The sequence below is a fragment of the Aedes aegypti genome, chromosome 2 (genome assembly GCF_002204515.2).
Source record: "Aedes aegypti strain LVP_AGWG chromosome 2, AaegL5.0 Primary Assembly, whole genome shotgun sequence".
Classification (NCBI taxonomy): Eukaryota; Metazoa; Arthropoda; class Insecta; order Diptera; family Culicidae; genus Aedes; species Aedes aegypti.
Window position 1 is genome coordinate 45,685,630 of NC_035108.1, and position 17,982 is coordinate 45,703,611.

The following is a 17,982-nucleotide window of genomic DNA, read 5'->3' on the forward strand; positions in this document are numbered from 1 at the left end:
GTGAGATTGATTGTGCGTTGGTGTTCGTGGTAGTTTGCTAGAGGACCTCTATGTAAGATATTTATTCGCTAATGATATATGTACTGCTTATATGAAACAAATGGAAATAATGAAATATCTAAATCGAACCAGGTATGTGCAACTGCACCTGTATTCCAGGGAGGCTGTCCTCTTGAGTGTATGCATAATTTAATTTATAATAAGATCAAGAATCACTACTTGCTTTACGAAAAAAATAGGTATGAATTTCTTAATTTAACGAAAGAGATGGTCGTTGAAGATAAATCGATCATGTTGGTTATGAATTTATTAAGGAACAGTGTCGGATTATATTTCGATCATGATCGGCACGAAACGGTCGTTTCAAAAACTTGATCGACCAAACGGAAAACTACCCGCACCGATTTCTTGTCAAGCCATAATTCGGAACAACCGACCAATCGGCGTTCGCCAACGAATCTGTTCTTGGCCTGGCTGGCAACCCTGTCACCGGCAAAAAGTGCTTGTCGTCGTCGTCGTCCACCATTTCGGTCCCCATTCGTGTCTTGTTGGCCACGTCTGCTTTGCTCGAGTTGTCCATCGTTCGGGGGGGAATACATTTTCTTCGGATTAGCTGGAAGTTGAGCCGGGTGTGTCTCCGTGTCTCGAGTCATTTTCGCCGGGTTTGGTTAGGAAAAAAGTGAGTAGCAATGTTCTCCGCAAAAGTGATCGCCACCACGGTCACTTTGGTGGCCGTTTTGGGCCTGCAGTCGGTCTTTGCCGGCGAAGCCGATGTCCTGGATCTGACCGATAGCGACTTCTCGACCCGGGTCGCTGAAACAGAAACCACACTGGTCATGTTCTACGCTCCATGGTGAGTACCGGGTTTTTATTATGGGGGGGCTGTTCCCATTTGGCGGATTATTTGTCTTACGAAAGGTATCGATTAGTCAAACATCAGCAAATTTATACCGGGATGAGCCGTGTGAATAAAGTTAGTAGCTGTTGCTAGCTTTGTAGTTTACCGCATAGAGGATGTCATTAGCCGATTAGGTGTGGAATTGTTCACCGTTAAATCTTGCGTCATGATTGCATTTCCTAAATTTACCGTTCTGAATGGAAGGTCGAAATCATCGATACCGTTTATCAATGCTGAGCGTTGATGAGCAGGTCAAAATGCCAGGTTGATAACGAGTCACTTTTTAGTGACTTGGTCACTATTTCCATGCAAGTCCATTTTTATGGATAGTCTCTAGAGTCGCTTTTTCCACAGTCAAAGTTGCAGAAATGTAAAAGTCTAGATGCTTTAAAGAAAGCTTCAGGAATTCTAGTGATTTATACTAATATACTTTGAAGGACTTCTCCATAAAACCCTTCAGTTTCTCCAGCACTTTTTACGGGATGTTTAGAGAAATTTCTTCAGAATTTGATCCATGAGCACTTCATCGTTAGTATATCCAGTAATTTCTACATTTTCTAATGGATAGTTCCTGTATATTCACCATTTTTTTTTTCATTTTTCCTTCCGCCAATTAATTTAGTTGTTACTCTAGAACAGAGCTATTAGCAGGTCTCCTAAAGACTGGAGCACTGTTTTTATGCAAGTCTAGTTTTGATAAAAGGTCACCAAAGTCTATATTGTACCCAAAATGTCTCTATATTTCAGTTATTATTCATTCAACACACAGTGAATCCAGATGCACAATTCTAAACGCTCAGAGACTATCAAGCGACCGTTCATAGATTTTTTTTACATATTATTCCCAATATCTCTTCAGGAGTTTGATTTGTGATTTTTCACGAACTTTCTAAGTAATTCTTCCATGAATTTCTTTTCAGATAGGGAAATATACGTATTCTCGGACGCGCTTTTTTGCAAATTTATCGGACATCAGCAGACAAATTACGTGTTTGTCTGTTTACATTTCAATCGTGTGCTAGAATAAGGGCGTGAGTCGCATGATCGATTTCTCTTCATCGATCCTCTCTTCTGTGAATAAAGCTGACAAGATGCAAGTTTGTCACCAGTGGTCACCAGTTTGTGCCAAATGGTCTCGAGTGAAAAAATACTAACAAACTTGCATCTTGTCACCGTTATTTACAGAAGAGAGGATCGATGAAGAGAAATCGATCATGCGACTTACGCCCTTATTCTAGCACACGCTTGATTTATGCTCTGCTCAATCCTTTATCGATTCACACAGACAGATTTGTTAAAAGCTTTTTCGGAAACACAACGCTTCCAGGTTTTTACAACGCTTCCAGCAGGTTTCGTCACTGTGACTATTATCGGCAGCTTTTCCATAAGAACTGCAGTAGAATCTCTTCGGCAGTTCCGAGTCAGCCGCATTTTAAAGCGTATTCATTTGAATTGATGACATCTTGGCGAAATTGTGTTTTCAGTCTCGGAAATCTCAGTGCCGAAGCCGTAAATTTACCCTACCTTCATGAATTCAATCTGGATTTTTTTCTAAGAATCTGGAATCCCTCCAAAGATCGTTTAGTTTTTCAAGAAAATTCAAATTCTTCAGGAATATATCCGTTTTTCCCCTAGGACTTTATCCAACACTCCGGTTTAGAGCTTCTATCTTCAAGAACTAAAAAATCCATCAGAAATTCCTCCATTTTTTTTAATTTCCCAAGGCAGTCTTCAATTATATTTTTCTAGTCCTTCATCAAGGAACGTCTCCGGGGAAATGGTAAGAAAATTTTGACGTATGCCTTGATGAAATCCTGCGATGATCTCAGGAAGAACTCCTAGATTCTTGATGAAATTCTTTCTAGGTGTTTCTTAAACAACTCCTGACTTAAAAAAGCATTCAAATATATAAAAAATGTCCTACAAAACTCTTTGAAGTAAATCCTTGAAGAAATTCTGACAAAATCTCTGAAGAAATCTATAATGGATGATCGGAGCGTTAACTGTTTGAACTGCAGCAATAATATTTTATTGAATTACTGGAGAAATGCCGATTTTTGAACAATTCCTGAGAGTAATCGTAGATGAATTTTAAAAATAATCCTCAAGAAAATGCCTGGCATAAAAGAAGAAAATTGACGTAAGAATTATTGTAGGGTTGCTTGACACAACGTCGGACCGTTTTTTTTATTTACAAAACTTGAAAGGGAACTAATCATTGTAGAAGAACTCCTGCAGGATCTGTGGGAAATCTCCTAGAAGTTACAACTGGAGAAATTGGCGAAAGAACCAGTGAAAAAACATCTGGAGGAAATTCTTGGATAATCGCTAGGTCTTTTTTCAGAGTAATCTCTGTCAAAATTACTGGAGGTCGTAACGTTGGAAGGATTTTCTGAAAAAAATCTCTTAAGCATCCCTTGATAGATCGCTAGTAGCATTCCTAGAGAAGTTCCTGAAAGTACTCGAGAAGGAAACTCTGATGAAATCACTAGAACTCGTGAAGCATTCCTCGGGATCTGAGAAAAATATCATTAATTAGGGTGTTGAGCTACTTGGGCACATCCATGATTCTCTTTGGCATGGGTTTTTTTCTCGGCCGAATCGTCTGAAACTTTTAATAAGAAGCACTTTAATACGACGCATATTATGACCAAATCTGAGCTCATTAGCTTTCGAAAAACCCCGCTGCCGAAGTGCCCAAGCAACACGCATGTTTTAATTGAGCATTATCAACTCATATATGACCAGATCTGGTCATATATCAGTCGAAAATACTCAAATATAACATGTGTGTTACTTGGGTGAATCAAAACTACCAAGAATAGGATTCGGCTCCCTACTTGTGGAATAGTCCCGAAATAGAATTTTTCATCAGAATTCATTGCAAGCAGATTGAGGTAAAAAGTGACTTGCATTAGAATAGTGATCACGACTCTATAAAGAGACGATTCCATTGACTCTATTTCAATCAAAAATGGCGTCTAAAGCCACGCAGGGCAAAATGGTGCAATATTATAGCGGTTCCAGAGAGATGCTTTGAGGAATTCCTCCAGAATTTGCTCCAGGAAATCCTTAAACACTCCAACGCAACTATCTCCAGTAGTTTCCACAGTGATTAACTCTGATTTTTGTAGTTCCTCCAGTTAGTTTTCAACTTTTTCTTCCCGGAGGAGGAAATTTTGGTAAGTTCGGACGTGGATCAAGTGGATTCGTCACAGGAAGCTTATGCAACGGAAGAGTCGTGTTCAGCCAGTTTCCGAAAGCGTGGATGAGGAGCATTTGAGACAAATCGATCAAGCAGCAGAGCAACTTGGCTTGGAGAACTTTCGGGAAAATGTTGACAAATTATCGCAAATGATTGACGAGCTCCCTTATAAAGAACAGGCGATTCAAAGACGGGGCAGTTTGCAAAATCAGTCTCTACTGAAAGACGACCAAAAAAGACCGCTCGAAAAAGTTCAAAATAATGTATTTTTAACTAGTTTTAGTTTTAACATTTCGGCTCTGTAATGCTGTTATGGTTCCTCGAGCCTACCAAACAAATAATTAAAAAAAAATCTTACAACGATTCATCCAGTTATTGTTCTGAGAGATCTTCCGAAAATTTGGAAAACAAGTAAATTTGATCGATTTGTCTCACCAAGCGAACCAAGAATTTCATTGAAAAAGTCATCGAGAAGTTTTCATTCTAGGAAACTTTTCCAAAAATATCGCAATAAATTCCACCAGGGATTTCGCCTGAAGTTCTTCCGAGATTTTTTCTATAAGCTTCTCTAGCACTCCATCCAGGTTCACAAGTAAAATCTCCAAAATTCTCCAAAAATTTTGGAAAACGTTTCACAACAAATAATACTACAGTAACTATTCCAGAAACTTCTATGAATCTTGCGATTCGATTGATTACTTTTTTAATTAGCTTAGCAATTTAGAACGTACAAGTTTCGCAAGTGTCCGGGTGTTCTTACATAAATCTTTATAGGAGATTTCAAGTGGTAATTTAGAATTTACACAAGTTTCAGGGTCGTGGGTTCGAATTCCACCGATCTGGTTTTGTCCCGGTGAGGACGTAACGCCAGTCTTAACACTTCAGTCGTCGCGGTGTTATATTTTGTACAACACTGCTAAAAAAAACCTCGCAATTCGTTCACAACAGCAGCGCGGTGGATCTGACGGTGGCAAACCACGTAACGACTGGAAGGTTAATAACAAATTTTGTCAACTTCTTACCTTTCGGATCTATTCAATATTTTTTGAAAAAAAAAATCTTCACATTTCCCTGAAGACACATCAGAAAAAATGCCTTGAAAAATGGTCTGGAGGAATGCCTTGAAAAAAAATCTGAAGGAATTGTCGAAAGAATCTTAAAACAGGGTGTCTACTACCTGGAAAAACCTGGAAAACCTGGAATTATCAGGGAATTTTTTTTCAACCTGGAAAAACCTGGAATTCTCAGGGAATTTCGGCCATAATCAGGGAAATTTTTTTGAATCAGTGATACAAGGTAGAATATATCTTTTTTGTGACAGAAAATCTTTTCAATCATAAAATTTTTCGGCTGCGCCGCTGCCAAGAAGCTGCTGGATATGTTCAGTCCTCAATTTTTTTTTAAGTGTCCTTATCTTAACTTCTTACCTCACTCTAATCCTAACTTAAGATTAGAAAGTTGGGAAAGGCAAGTACAGTTCCCATTTACAGTTGGGTGTCGTTCATGAGCATATGAAACTTATTTGAAAACAATCAAAAATTTGTTCATAAAAATGTTTTTCGGCCATTCCACAAGTTCTGAAAAAAAAAGAAACGCTTCAGGTATTCTAGTGATTATTTCTGGAATATCTTTATAAACTTCTCGAGGGATGCTATCAGCAATTTTTCAAGGGATGCTCAAATAAATTCCTTCAAAAATGTTGTCAAGAAAATCGTAGAGCTTTGCAACATTATTACCTCCAGTAATTTTCACATAGATCACTCTGAAAACAAATTACAGTGATTATCCCAGGATTTCTTCTAAATGTTTTTTCAGTTGTTACTTCTATGAAATTTATCACATATCCTAATGAAGTTCTTCCACAAAGGTTTTTTCCATAGTTTCGATAATGCCGATTTTTTCATTTTTCATATGTATTCTATAAAACATTCAGCCACGATTACTTTCAGAAATTGCACAGAATTGCTTTTTTCAGACATTATTCGATGAAATATTTTATGAATTTTTCCAAGAATCCCTTGAAAAATTTGACCTGGAATTCCTCATTAAGTTCCTCCAGAACTTTCTCTCAGCATTTCAACAAACTATTATTGCTGTGGTTCAAACATTTGTCTAATAATTTTTCAAATAATATTTCTAATCTCCACGGATTGTTCAAAACTTCATTCAAGGTTTCGCATCAAAAAATCCTAAGAATAATTTTATTAAGAATACAGTAGTATTTTCAGAGATCCTCGTATGAATTCGTCAAGGCATACTTAGAACACAAACAAAAAATTTCTTTAGAAATTCCACGCGAGTTTTGCTCAAAATTTCTGCCAAACAAATCTGAATCAAACCCTTGACATTTCCCTAGTGAAATTTCTGCAAGACAGACTAGATTTTTTTTCTTTGGGAAATAAAAAAATAACAGGAATTACTGAATGAATTTTGAAGATGCTCTAAACGGGAATGTTAAAGAAAGTTCTAGGGAAATCAATGGATATATTTCTTGAGAACCTGAGACTTCCTTTGAAAATTTCTCCTCGGTTTTTGTAGGGATTCCTGATGGAATCTCCGAAGTAGTTTCTATGGTTATCCCCGGAAAAGCTGCAGATTGAGTTCTTGAAGAGTATCTTAGAAAATTCTTGAAGAACCACAAAAAAAAAAATCGTGAGATTGTTGGAGTGAGATGTGAAAGAAATCCACAGTAAACCAAGCAGGATGACTTGTCGTAACCTCAAGGGACTCCAAAAAGTCCTAAAATCATTCTTAAAGGACTGTCCGTTCAAATGAGGAACCAAAATCTCATGACGTAGTTTCATGTTGGGTTTCTTTTCATATTCATGATTCATGTCTGTTTTGTATTTTGTATGGAATTTTGAAGATGCTCTAAACGGGAATGTTAAAGAAAGTTCTAGGGAAATCAATGGATATACTTCTTGAGAACCTGAGACTTCCTTTGAAAATTTCTCCTCGGTTTTTGTAGGGATTCCTGATGGAATCTCCGAAGTAGTTTCTATGGTTATCCCCGGAAAAGCTGCAGATTGAGTTCTTGGAGAGTTTCTTAGAAAATTCTTGAAGAACCACAAAAAAAAAAATCGTGAGATTGTTGGAGTGAGATGTGAAAGAAATCCACAGTAAACCAAGCAGGATGACTTGTCGTAACCTCAAGGGACTCCAAAAAGTCCTAAAATCATTCTTAAAGGACGTCCGTTCAAATGAGGAACCAAAATCTCATGACGTAGTTTCATGTTGGGTTTCTTTTCATATTCATGATTCATGTCTGTTTCCCTGGGCTTGGGATTATATTTTCCAGGGAGCGATGAATTTTGATAATTGATCGCTGTTGTTAGTAGTTTTGATTAGATGTTGGGTGAATTTCAAAGCAATGGCAACCTTTTTATTACAAAATTTAGATTTTATCTTCTGACCTAAAAATTCTGGTTAAACTACTGTACTATGCAGTTGGGCTGCACTAGGCTATCACTCATCAAAATTACTTTCACTTCGGGAAAATATAATTTCAAACTGGCGAGAAGATTACGAACTGAGGGTGGGTTAGGAGCACAATTAGACCCTTGAATGTGCAATGTGGGGTAGTAATAGGGAATGCCATTGACGGTTTGTAATCTTCTACGAGGTTTTCGAAAACCAACAGGGCGCGTGCACCGGGTTGCGGATAGGAGCAAAGGGAGATCAATAGCATCTACCTAAAATAATAGAACAAAAAGCCGTTCGATGATTAGGTAATGTTTAACGATCTTCTATGGTGTTCTAGTACTATAAAATTCTTCACTCACTGGGAATTTTGGCCTTGATAATAACAATAGTGATAAAAACATAAAATAATACCTAATACTTGATAAGTACAATGTAGCTTCAATATAGTAATAAATGAAATAAAATCAATTTTCTATACTTGACAAGGTTTTGAAGACAATCAATGAGTGAAAGAACTACCTATTAGAAAAGCCACATCAGCTAAGGCTATACATATACAAATGTTGGTCATAGGGTCATGGCGAGCATTCGGTATGTACGTCTATGATTGATTCTTATCTAATAGGGGCACTAGAAGACCACGCGGACAATTTCGAAACAAATTATTTTTATACATCGGTCTTACGATCCGAAAGGCTCAGCTATGCTGCAAAGTCATTTTAAAAGCTATTCATAACTACTGTTTAATTGTTTATAACTCTAACAAAACTACATAATTAACTCATTACTAATCACTGTTTCTATATTCTCTTTTTCTCTCCTTCTTATCTGTTGCATGATTATGAGCATCACTAATATAACGCATGAGCATGCACAATAAGAATAATTTCAGGATTGAAAGCAGTACATGGATACCTGGATAGAATAGCTTCGAAAAGGGCGCTCAAAATATAATATTTCTGATCAGGGAAGTATTATTATTAAGGGTATGTAAAATTTTTCCATTATTAACACTTAGATCACACAAACAAATGAACTAATAATATCAAATATTTTTAAAATATTTTTATTTGAATCAGCATCGTCAATCAGTGCAAAAACAGATAAAGTTTGTAAAGTTATCACCATCGATTGAATTGCGCTCTGTATAGTAATGTTCAATCAGTATCAAAATCTCCTAAAGCGTCGCATCGTGCCATTAGCAGCCCTCATATTGTTATTATTTTTTTGTTTATAAAATTTCTAGAAAGCGATCAGCATATTCTTTCTTACTTGTACAATGGCCGATCTATTTGGAATTTTAATAAGTCAAATCTAACTTCAAAACTCAAATCTAATTGCTTTCAGCACATTTACATTTTGCAGCATTAATCGCATTACTGTGTCAAGTCTTCTCCATTCCCTATACCCTACCCCAACCCTTCTTATCCTTTCCGATGGTGTTCAAGTGGTCCGCATAGACTATTACGGCCATTACCTATCCCTTCCCCCGGCTTTGGACTGACTTGCGCTCTCATTGCCCCACCAAACGCTGCAAAATGAAAATGAAAATGAAAATGAAAATATTCATGATTCATGTCTGTTTTGTATTTTGTATGGAATTTTGAAGATGCTCTAAACGGGAATGTTAAAGAAAGTTCTAGGGAAATCAATGGATATACTTCTTGAGAACCTGAGACTTCCTTTGAAAATTTCTCCTCGGTTTTTGTAGGGATTCCTGATGGAATCTCCGAAGTAGTTTCTATGGTTATCCCCGGAAAAGCTGCAGATTGAGTTCTTGAAGAGTTTCTTAGAAAATTCTTGAAGAACCACAAAAAAAAAATCGTGAACCACAGTAAACCAAGCAGGATGACTTGTCGTAACCTCAAGGGACTCCAAAAAGTCCTAAAATCATTCTTAAAGGACTGTCCGTTCAAATGAGGAACCAAAATCTCATGACGTAGTTTCATGTTGGGTTTCTTTTCATATTCATGATTCATGTCTGTTTTGTATTCTTTTTAGTTCATGTCGGTTCTGCATTGTTCAAGACCTAATCTTAAAAAAAAAACAAAACGCACTCTAGAGAAATTTTGTGGGTGTATCGCTGATGTCCATAATTCAAAATCCCATTTCAAGGAAAAGGTTTTTCCCTTAAGTTCAGATAGACTATTTTCTTCAAGTCTGATTTTGATCATTAATAGTTATTTATGCAACAAGTTGCAAAATGATGATTTTTTCAGCACGAGTCGTACATTTATCCGACGAGGCTTGCCGAGTTGGATAAATACGACGAGTGCTAAAAAAATCGAGTTTTGCAACGCGTTGCATACAACATTTTTTGCAATTACGAAAATGCCGTTTGAGTTACATCATTTTTAGGAACACAATCATATTTCAAAAGTATCCACATGGCATCCATGCGACTCTATATTTTTCAATCAGGTAGGCTGTGATGCAGTAGTTTGACCATAGTCATGACAGTCATAAATTTTCACGCATCCCCGAAACCAAACGGATCTACCGTGTTGACTCATATTCCGAACACTTAAGGCCAACAGTGACTTCAAATGCATCTGATTGACATAAATTGACTGATATTTGTGTAAATTTTAATTTCTCCGCAAAGTCTAACTGTTAGCTGTTGGGTGTACCGGTAATAATGTTGATTTAATTAGTTTTAGTATTATTTTTACGTAAAAGTATGGAACAACATTTTGATTCAAATGCCGAACACTGTGCTTATTCTGTCTCATATTCCGAACACCTTGATTCAAATTCCGAACAGCACGAATAATTCGTATTCAAATGAATAATTTCGTAAATAAATTTATCTGAGCTTGTTCTACTGGTCTCAAACTAGAGAATCATCACTACTCCCGCGGGATAAATTATATCGGAGATGTTTAAATTAAATTGTAATTGACTACCATTTCCTTGTTATTTGGTGACATATTTCAGCGAAACATTTCAATAAAATCGCCATACAAAACCGAGTGTTCGGAATATGAGTCTGTTCGGAATTTGAGACAAAACGGTACTTATAAATTCGTGAACGGACAAGGTAAGACGACGCATGAAATATTGTTCTGTGTTGCACACTTAAGTATTTCACACACTAACCGAGAAACATGAGGCCCCGATTATTTTGGGGTCAATTCAACTACTGCCCCTACGTTAACTGGATCGCCCGATGAAGCTCCCGTCTTTTTTGTAGCGAACTTACATGTTCTACTGCCTCCTATTTTATCCTATTTCAACTCAGAAACCCTCACAGTCAACTAGCTTTTGATTCTGAATTCGAACCTACAATTCCAACCCCACTCAATTTGGTTCATCATACAGATGTAAAATCAGACCCTAGTTGACTAAGTTATTGAGAAATTCAGAACAATTGAATAAATCACATATGGATGTAATTAGACATCATTTTAATAACTCCCAAAACAATACTGAAAAGTGTTACTTTTCGATACTGATATTAGTGCTGAAAAGTAGCACTTTTCAGCACTGTTTCTTTCGGTAGGAAAAGTAGGCCATTATGTTGTCCATTCTCTTGATAAAAAGTAAGCTGATTTGCAACGGAATTACAAAAAGGTATTTTTAGATCATTTGATAAAAATAATTGTTTTTTGTGGAAATAAAAAAAAATATCACCGAATTTTAATTTTGTTTTTCTGATGCTGTTTACACGTTTAGAACAAACCGAAAATAAAAATTTTGTTTATTAAAATGAAAAATGATTTTTTTGACCTGGAAAACCTGGAAATCTCAGGGAATTTCATTTCTGTAAATGAGTAGACACCCTGTAAAAGTAATTCCTGGATGAAATCTGAACGATAATTCTACGGGAACTCTCTGGAAAAATAACTGGTTGCATTCTTAAAGCTATTCTCAACAGGAATATTGGAAGAAGTTCTAGGGAAATCGATGGTAGAATCAATGGATAGATTCCTAGAGGACTTACGACTTGAAAATTTTGAGAACTCTTGGCAATTTGCTAATTTTTTATATTTTTTTGTGAAGTAATGCTTGTAATTTCACGAATCATCAATAAAAATAAAATATTATAGAAATGTCGGGCTATATTCTATGAGAAATCAAACTTTTATCTATAGGTTTCTTTTTACTTTCTTGGTTTCTGTTTATTCTCTCTGTTCAGGTCAGAGGGCTCTTAAGCTCATATTTCCAAGACAGTCCAGTCATTGCAAGCTTCGCATAATTAATTAGTAAAATAATTTTACTGATAATCAATGATAACCGTTGGAAAAGATGACTCATTTTTTATGTTGATTCCTTTTTTTTATCGCAGGTGCGGCCACTGCAAGAAGCTGAAGCCTGAATACGCCAAGGCTGCCGAACTGTTGCGTGGCGAAGATCCGCCAATCGCACTCGCCAAGGTCGATTGTACCGAAGGTGGCAAGGATACTTGCGGCAAGTTCTCCGTGTCCGGTTACCCCACACTGAAGATCTTCAAGAACGGAGAAGTTTCTCAGGAATATAATGGACCACGGGAGGCTAGCGGTATTGCCAAGTACATGAAGTCCATCGTTGGGCCGGCTTCCAAGGATCTGCTGACACTGGAGGCTTTCGAAGCTTTCCTGAAGGTTCAGGAGACCAGCGTGGTTGGTTTCTTCCAGAAGGAATCGGACCTGAAGGGTGTCTTCCTGAAGTATGCCGGCAGCCAGCGTGAACGTCTGCGTTTCGGACACAGCAGCGCCCAGGAAGTTCTGGACAAGCAGGGTGAAACCGATGCCATTTATCTGTTCCGTGCCAAGCAACTGTCGAACAAGTTTGAACCGGACTTTGTTAAGTTCGAAGGCAAGACCAAGGATGAACTGAGCACCTTCGTCAAAGAGAACTTCCATGGACTGGCCGGTGTGCGCACTCGCGATAGCATCAACGATTTCAAGAACCCGCTGGTCGTGGTTTACTACGCCGTCGACTACGTCAAGAACCCGAAGGGAACCAACTACTGGCGCAATCGTGTCCTCAAGGTTGCCAAGGAATTCGTCGGACGTGTCAACTTTGCCATCAGTGCCAAGGATGACTTCCAGCACGAACTCAACGAGTACGGCTATGACTACGTCGGTGACAAACCCCTTGTCCTGGCCCGCGATGCCAAAAACCAGAAGTTCATCATGAAAGAAGAATTCTCGTAAGTATTGCTGTATTTTCCCCGGAACTGCAAAAAAGCATTACTAATCGAATATTTTATTGTACTTCATACAGCGTTGAGAACCTACAGGCCTTCGCCACTGATCTGGAAGAGGGATCCCTGGAGCCCTACGTCAAGTCGGAACCGATTCCCGAAAGCAACGATGCCCCCGTCAAGGTTGCCGTTGGCAAGAACTTCCAAGAAGTTGTCATGGACAATGGCGTCGATACGCTGATTGAGTTCTACGCTCCGTGGTGCGGCCACTGCAAGAAGCTGGCTCCGGCCTACGATGAGCTGGCCACCAAACTGAAGGATGAGGAGGTTGCCATCGTAAAGATGGACGCCACCGCCAACGACGTCCCACCGACGTTCGATGTGCGCGGTTTCCCAACGCTGTTCTGGCTGCCCAAGAACGACAAATCCAGCCCACAGCGGTACGAAGGTGGCCGTGAAGCCGACGACTTCCTGCAGTACATCGCCAAGCATGCCACCAGCGAGTTGAAGGGCTGGGATCGCAAGGGTAAAGCCAAGAAAACCGAACTGTAATCTCACGACTGCTAATCGAGGGCTGCAGGAGCTACTACTTTTCTAGAAGAAGTGTATAAAATTCTACAAGAAATTATTTCTGCAAAAGTATACACTTCCATTCCTGTCGTGTCAACATCTCATCTATTATTTTGCTGTTATGTTACAAACGTTGCATTGTTTTCCCACTCCCGAATTTAATGATCTATACTGTTCACGACTTCCATTTATGAAACAAAAAAACTCCCGTTAGGTTTAAGAAGAAGGTCTACCGTCTGTGTTATGGCAACAACCTGTATAGGTAACTGAAACAAACAGACATCAATGACGAACATTCGTCGTGTCAGCAAACAAACATTCATTGTGCATTTAAGTTTATACACTAGAGAGAATAAAAAAGTCGAGCTGCTCCGGAAGTTTGGAATAGATGGAGTCAGCAAAACATTGTTCGAAAAAAGAATTGAAGAGTGTTGCAATGCTTTTCGAATCAACCCCGCAATGTTTCCTTCTGATTGTGTATGCGCGTTTGAGGTTAGTAGAAAAGTGGGGATTAATTCTTTATGTGGATTAATTTTTTTCGAGATCTTATGAAAGGATGAATAAAGATTCTAAGTTTTTTTTTAGATTAATCAAACGTACTTATTGGTCTTTTGAGATTGGAATAAATGAAAGAAAATCCATAACATATCCTGGCTACTAAGTGTGATCAACGAGGGTTGAGCCTTACAGTTTCCCAACTTTCACCTTTCAACAAATGTTAGAGGTGTTATTTCCACCGGCTGCCGCTGTTGTATCGTTCAACATATTTTCCTCGCAAGGAAACTCTAGGAATTATGGAATGTAACCACCGTCCCAGTTGGCCATTTAGCCAATCGCTTTGCCATCCGTGAAGAGAACTTTGCCGTACTAAATGAAAAAAATCATCGTGTGAAATTCGTCTATCCTTTGCGAGTCCGCCTTCTCATGTATGTACAGTATTGGACAAAACATTTGCAACTTTTTCGATTTTCCATACAAAATGACCAACTTCGGTAAGCTATATCTCAGTTATTTATGGACCGATTTGAATGAAATTTTGGCAAAACATCAGACATAACTTGAATTTTAACATATATTTTTGAATGATTTTTCCAATCACAAGTTTAAAAGCAGTAACGGTTTAACTAAAGTGAATTTTTTGACGATTTTTTTATAAATGACATAACTAAACATATTGAAGGAATAGCTTCATGGTATCTTCAGCAAAGTTATAGATTTCAACGAGATGAACAAGTTTGCTGAAGACAGTTTTTGTGTAAGGCTATCAGATATTGAGATAAATCGTTTTGAATTTTTCGTCAAAAATTACACTTTAGTTAAACCGTTATTACTCATAAACTCGTGATTGGACAAATTATTCAAAAATATATGATAAAATTCAAGTTATATCTGAAGTTCAGTCAAAATTTCATTCGAATCGGTCCATAAATAACTGAGCTATAGCTTACCAAAGTTGGTCATTTTGTATGGAAAATCGAAAAAGTTGCAAATGTTTTGTCCAATACTGTATGTAGGTAGCCACCATCCTAGCTTGGGTCTTGCTCTGCATGCGGTTCCACCTAACAGTACAGTCAAATTTCATTATCAATCTGAATTCAACATACCATTGTATGAAGGGCCAAAATGGGGTGTTTTGGCCAGGATGCGACGGCCCTACGTTGTGACTTTTATATTTAAACCGACGGGAATCAGGGCGACAAGAAGGAAACGAACAACTGGTCGACTGTTAACTAATTTATTGCTCCCCACCGAGAGGCAGTGCTCCTGCTCGGTGAGGGATACGAAATATACACTAAAAATACATGCGATGCAGATCGCTTTTTATAGGCGCAAGCAGTACGGAGATTAATGGTATTTGAAAGCATTGCGCTTTGGCGCGCTTCCATCGTCACAGTAGGCTGTTGTGGTGATGCGATCGTCGAGCGGGAAACGTTCACAATGGGAAGCGTGGCTGGCTTTGTTGAATGGTCAACTGCGCGCGCTGTCTGCTTCGATGACGCCGATGTGAGTCTGAACATAAGCCATTTTATGAGACGTTTCAAATCATATGTTTTTTGTTTGTTTATCAGCTTTGAAACTTACTGGCGGGCCCTTTTATTTACGTTTCTTCTAGCGCCACATTTGGAAGGAGCTCATTCAATAATGGCGTGAAACGAGCTTTTCAATCTTCCCCAGTAAAATTAAAATCAGCTGGCAGGGAAGAATTTATTTTATTTACTGGTAACATCAGACATGTAACCGCGTAGAAAAACAGCCAGAAAGAGATGAAAATGTCATCACCAACAGAAACGTTACCAGCGCCATTCACATATCATGCTAGTTTTTAAAACAATAATAATGAGCGGCCCGCCAGAAAACGTCAACCAACTGTCTCGTAAAATGGCTTATACTCCCGCCCGAAAACGGAACGTTTTCTCGCGGAACATTACTAAAGGACCTATCTAACATTGAGAGGCTCTCTTTGTTTACTTTCTCTTTCATTAATAACTGAGTCATATTAACCTCTTCTGTTGCGTTTTTTGTATGAAACGCTAGTCAAGGAAATTGACTTTCGATCTATAGTGAAAAAGTTCCCAAAATCTTTAGTATTCCACTGTTATAATCGAAAGAGAACGAGAGAGGAGAGAATCTCTCATTTGTACATAGGTCCTTTAGTAATGTTCCGCGAGTTTTCAATTCTGTTTTACTGTGTTGCCGACTGCTGTGGTGCGCTGCTGTTCGGCTCAGTGTAGGTAGGCTGGTACAATACTGGGGGAGCGATAACGATGCGATGCAAATGCGAATGGTTGGTTTGATGCTACAGTTCGATGGAATGATGAATTTTCAATTGCGATGTGGCTTCTTTCGTGTGCTCTAGTGACGCCTCGAGGAGTTTCTTGTTGTGGTCCAACTTGATCCGACTACGCCCAGTGCTGGATCAGAAATCCGGGGTACTAGCAGGCACTTACGAAACGTGGCTGTTTGACGGGAGATTCTTGCTGTGTGGTAGCTTGACCTGACTGCGCAGAGTGGCTGGTCAGAATTCCTCAATGCCGACGGTTGCTGAGCTATGACGCATGGGTCCAAATGATGACGCTACGGCCTGGTGGTTTGACGCTGGCGGTCCAAAATTAATGGCGCTACGGCCCGGTGGGTTTGACGCTATGGTCCAGGATGGATGCTACTATCCGAACAGATGGACGCAGGGGTCCGACGTTGATGCTTAGCTCCATCATTAGCGCTGTGGCTTGCAATGGCGAAATGATTGCAATATCCAATGGGAACGGCAGGCTGTCCGACTGAGATGCTCGATGATCTGACTGGGAAGCGCAGGTTCGACTGGGACGGTTGGCAATCCAATTCTGGTGTGCTAACTTGGCTGCCGGTGTACTGGCAACGACGATTTGACCAGCGCTTTCCTCCAAAAGACGTCCTGAAGTCCTCACCAAGTGCCATCCTGGTCACGGCACCAATGTTTTGGCCAGGATGCGACGGCCCTACGTTGTGACTTTTATATTTAAACCGACGGGAATCAGGGTGACAAGAAGGAAACGAACAACTGGTCGACTGTTAACTAATTTATTGCTCCCCACCGAGAGGCAGTGCTCCTGCTCGGTGAGGGATACGAAATATACACTAAAAATACATGCGATGCAGATCGCTTTTTATAGGCGCAAGCAGTACGGAGATTAATGGTATTTGAAAGCATTGCGCTTTGGCGCGCTTCCATCGTCACAGTAGGCTGTTGTGGTGATGCGATCGTCGAGCGGGAAACGTTCACAATGGGAAGCGTGGCTGGCTTTGTTGAATGGTCAACTGCGCGCGCTGTCTGCTTCGATGACGCCGATGTGAGTCTGAACATGGGGTGTGGCGGATCCGAAAGCAGAGACACTTAGGCGGCATCCACAAATTACGTAACGCTCGAAGGGGAGGAGGGGGTAAGCTCGAGCGTTACGACTCATACAAAATTTTAAAAATTTCCATACAAAAAGCGTTCCGGGGGGGGGGGGGGGAAGTGGTCGAAAATTTCCAATTTTAGCGTTACGTAATAAATGGATGCCGCCTTACGCGAAACCCGCGGGAAATAGAAAATCTCCTTCCAATAATATGATCCAACGGAAAGTATAATGAAATTTGCAATACCTGTCAAGTTATCCACGGAATGGTTTGTTATAAGAAGGGCGCGTTAAATCCATTACAACTGTTGGGATAGAAGAACCCATCTACAAGGATGTTACGGTTACTTCAACCCTTGTCCAGCTGTAACTTCAATGATGCCCTGATGCCCCTCCCAATATCATCCATGTTATATGATTCAATTAAATAATTATTATGTAATAAAATTGAATACAAGAATTAAAAATATAAAAATATATAAGAACTCATGCAATAACTCGATGATTTGACCTTAAATCGTTGAATGAAAGATGATTAATATTAAATAAGGTACCGCGGGGCAAGTTCCACTTCTTAGTTGTCCCCTCTGACAGTTTCAAACTGCAATAAAAAAAAGTTTTAGAATTAATTCAACGTAGACCTAAATATAACTAAATTGAAACACCGTCAATTTTCTTATCTGGTGGGGCAAGTGAAAAGTTTATCAGTAGAGATTGAATTTGTGTTTTCTCTTTAAGTAGCTAGAAGTAAACATGGTTCGCAATTATCATAGAAAAACATAATGTGCTAATAATTCAAGAAACACTATACTCAAAGCGTTAAAAGCTATTAGAAATCATGGAACTTCCTCTAAAAGAGGTGGCCAAACATTACAATATTAAT

General features: G+C 38.9%; 1 protein-coding gene across 1 annotated transcript; it reads left to right on the plus strand.

Moving 5' to 3' along the window:
• The first annotated feature begins 493 nt into the window (after positions 1-493).
• Positions 494-13,823, plus strand: LOC5570509 (protein disulfide-isomerase A3). The gene is made up of 3 exons (XM_001659146.2): positions 494-853; positions 11,815-12,660; positions 12,735-13,823. The coding sequence occupies exons 1-3, from the start codon at positions 690-692 to the stop codon at positions 13,204-13,206; spliced, it is 1,482 nt and encodes a 493-aa protein (XP_001659196.2). The 5' UTR covers positions 494-689; the 3' UTR covers positions 13,207-13,823.
• Positions 13,824-17,982: the final 4,159 nt, after the last annotated feature.

Coding starts and splice junctions, on each gene's coding strand:
- LOC5570509 (XM_001659146.2), top strand. CDS start 690: ATGTTCTCCGCAAAAGTGATCGCCACCACGGTCACTTTGGTGGCCGTT. Junction 854..11,814: donor GTCATGTTCTACGCTCCATG/GTGAGTACCGGG, acceptor TTTTTATCGCAG/GTGCGGCCACTGCAAGAAGC. Junction 12,661..12,734: donor ATCATGAAAGAAGAATTCTC/GTAAGTATTGCT, acceptor TACTTCATACAG/CGTTGAGAACCTACAGGCCT.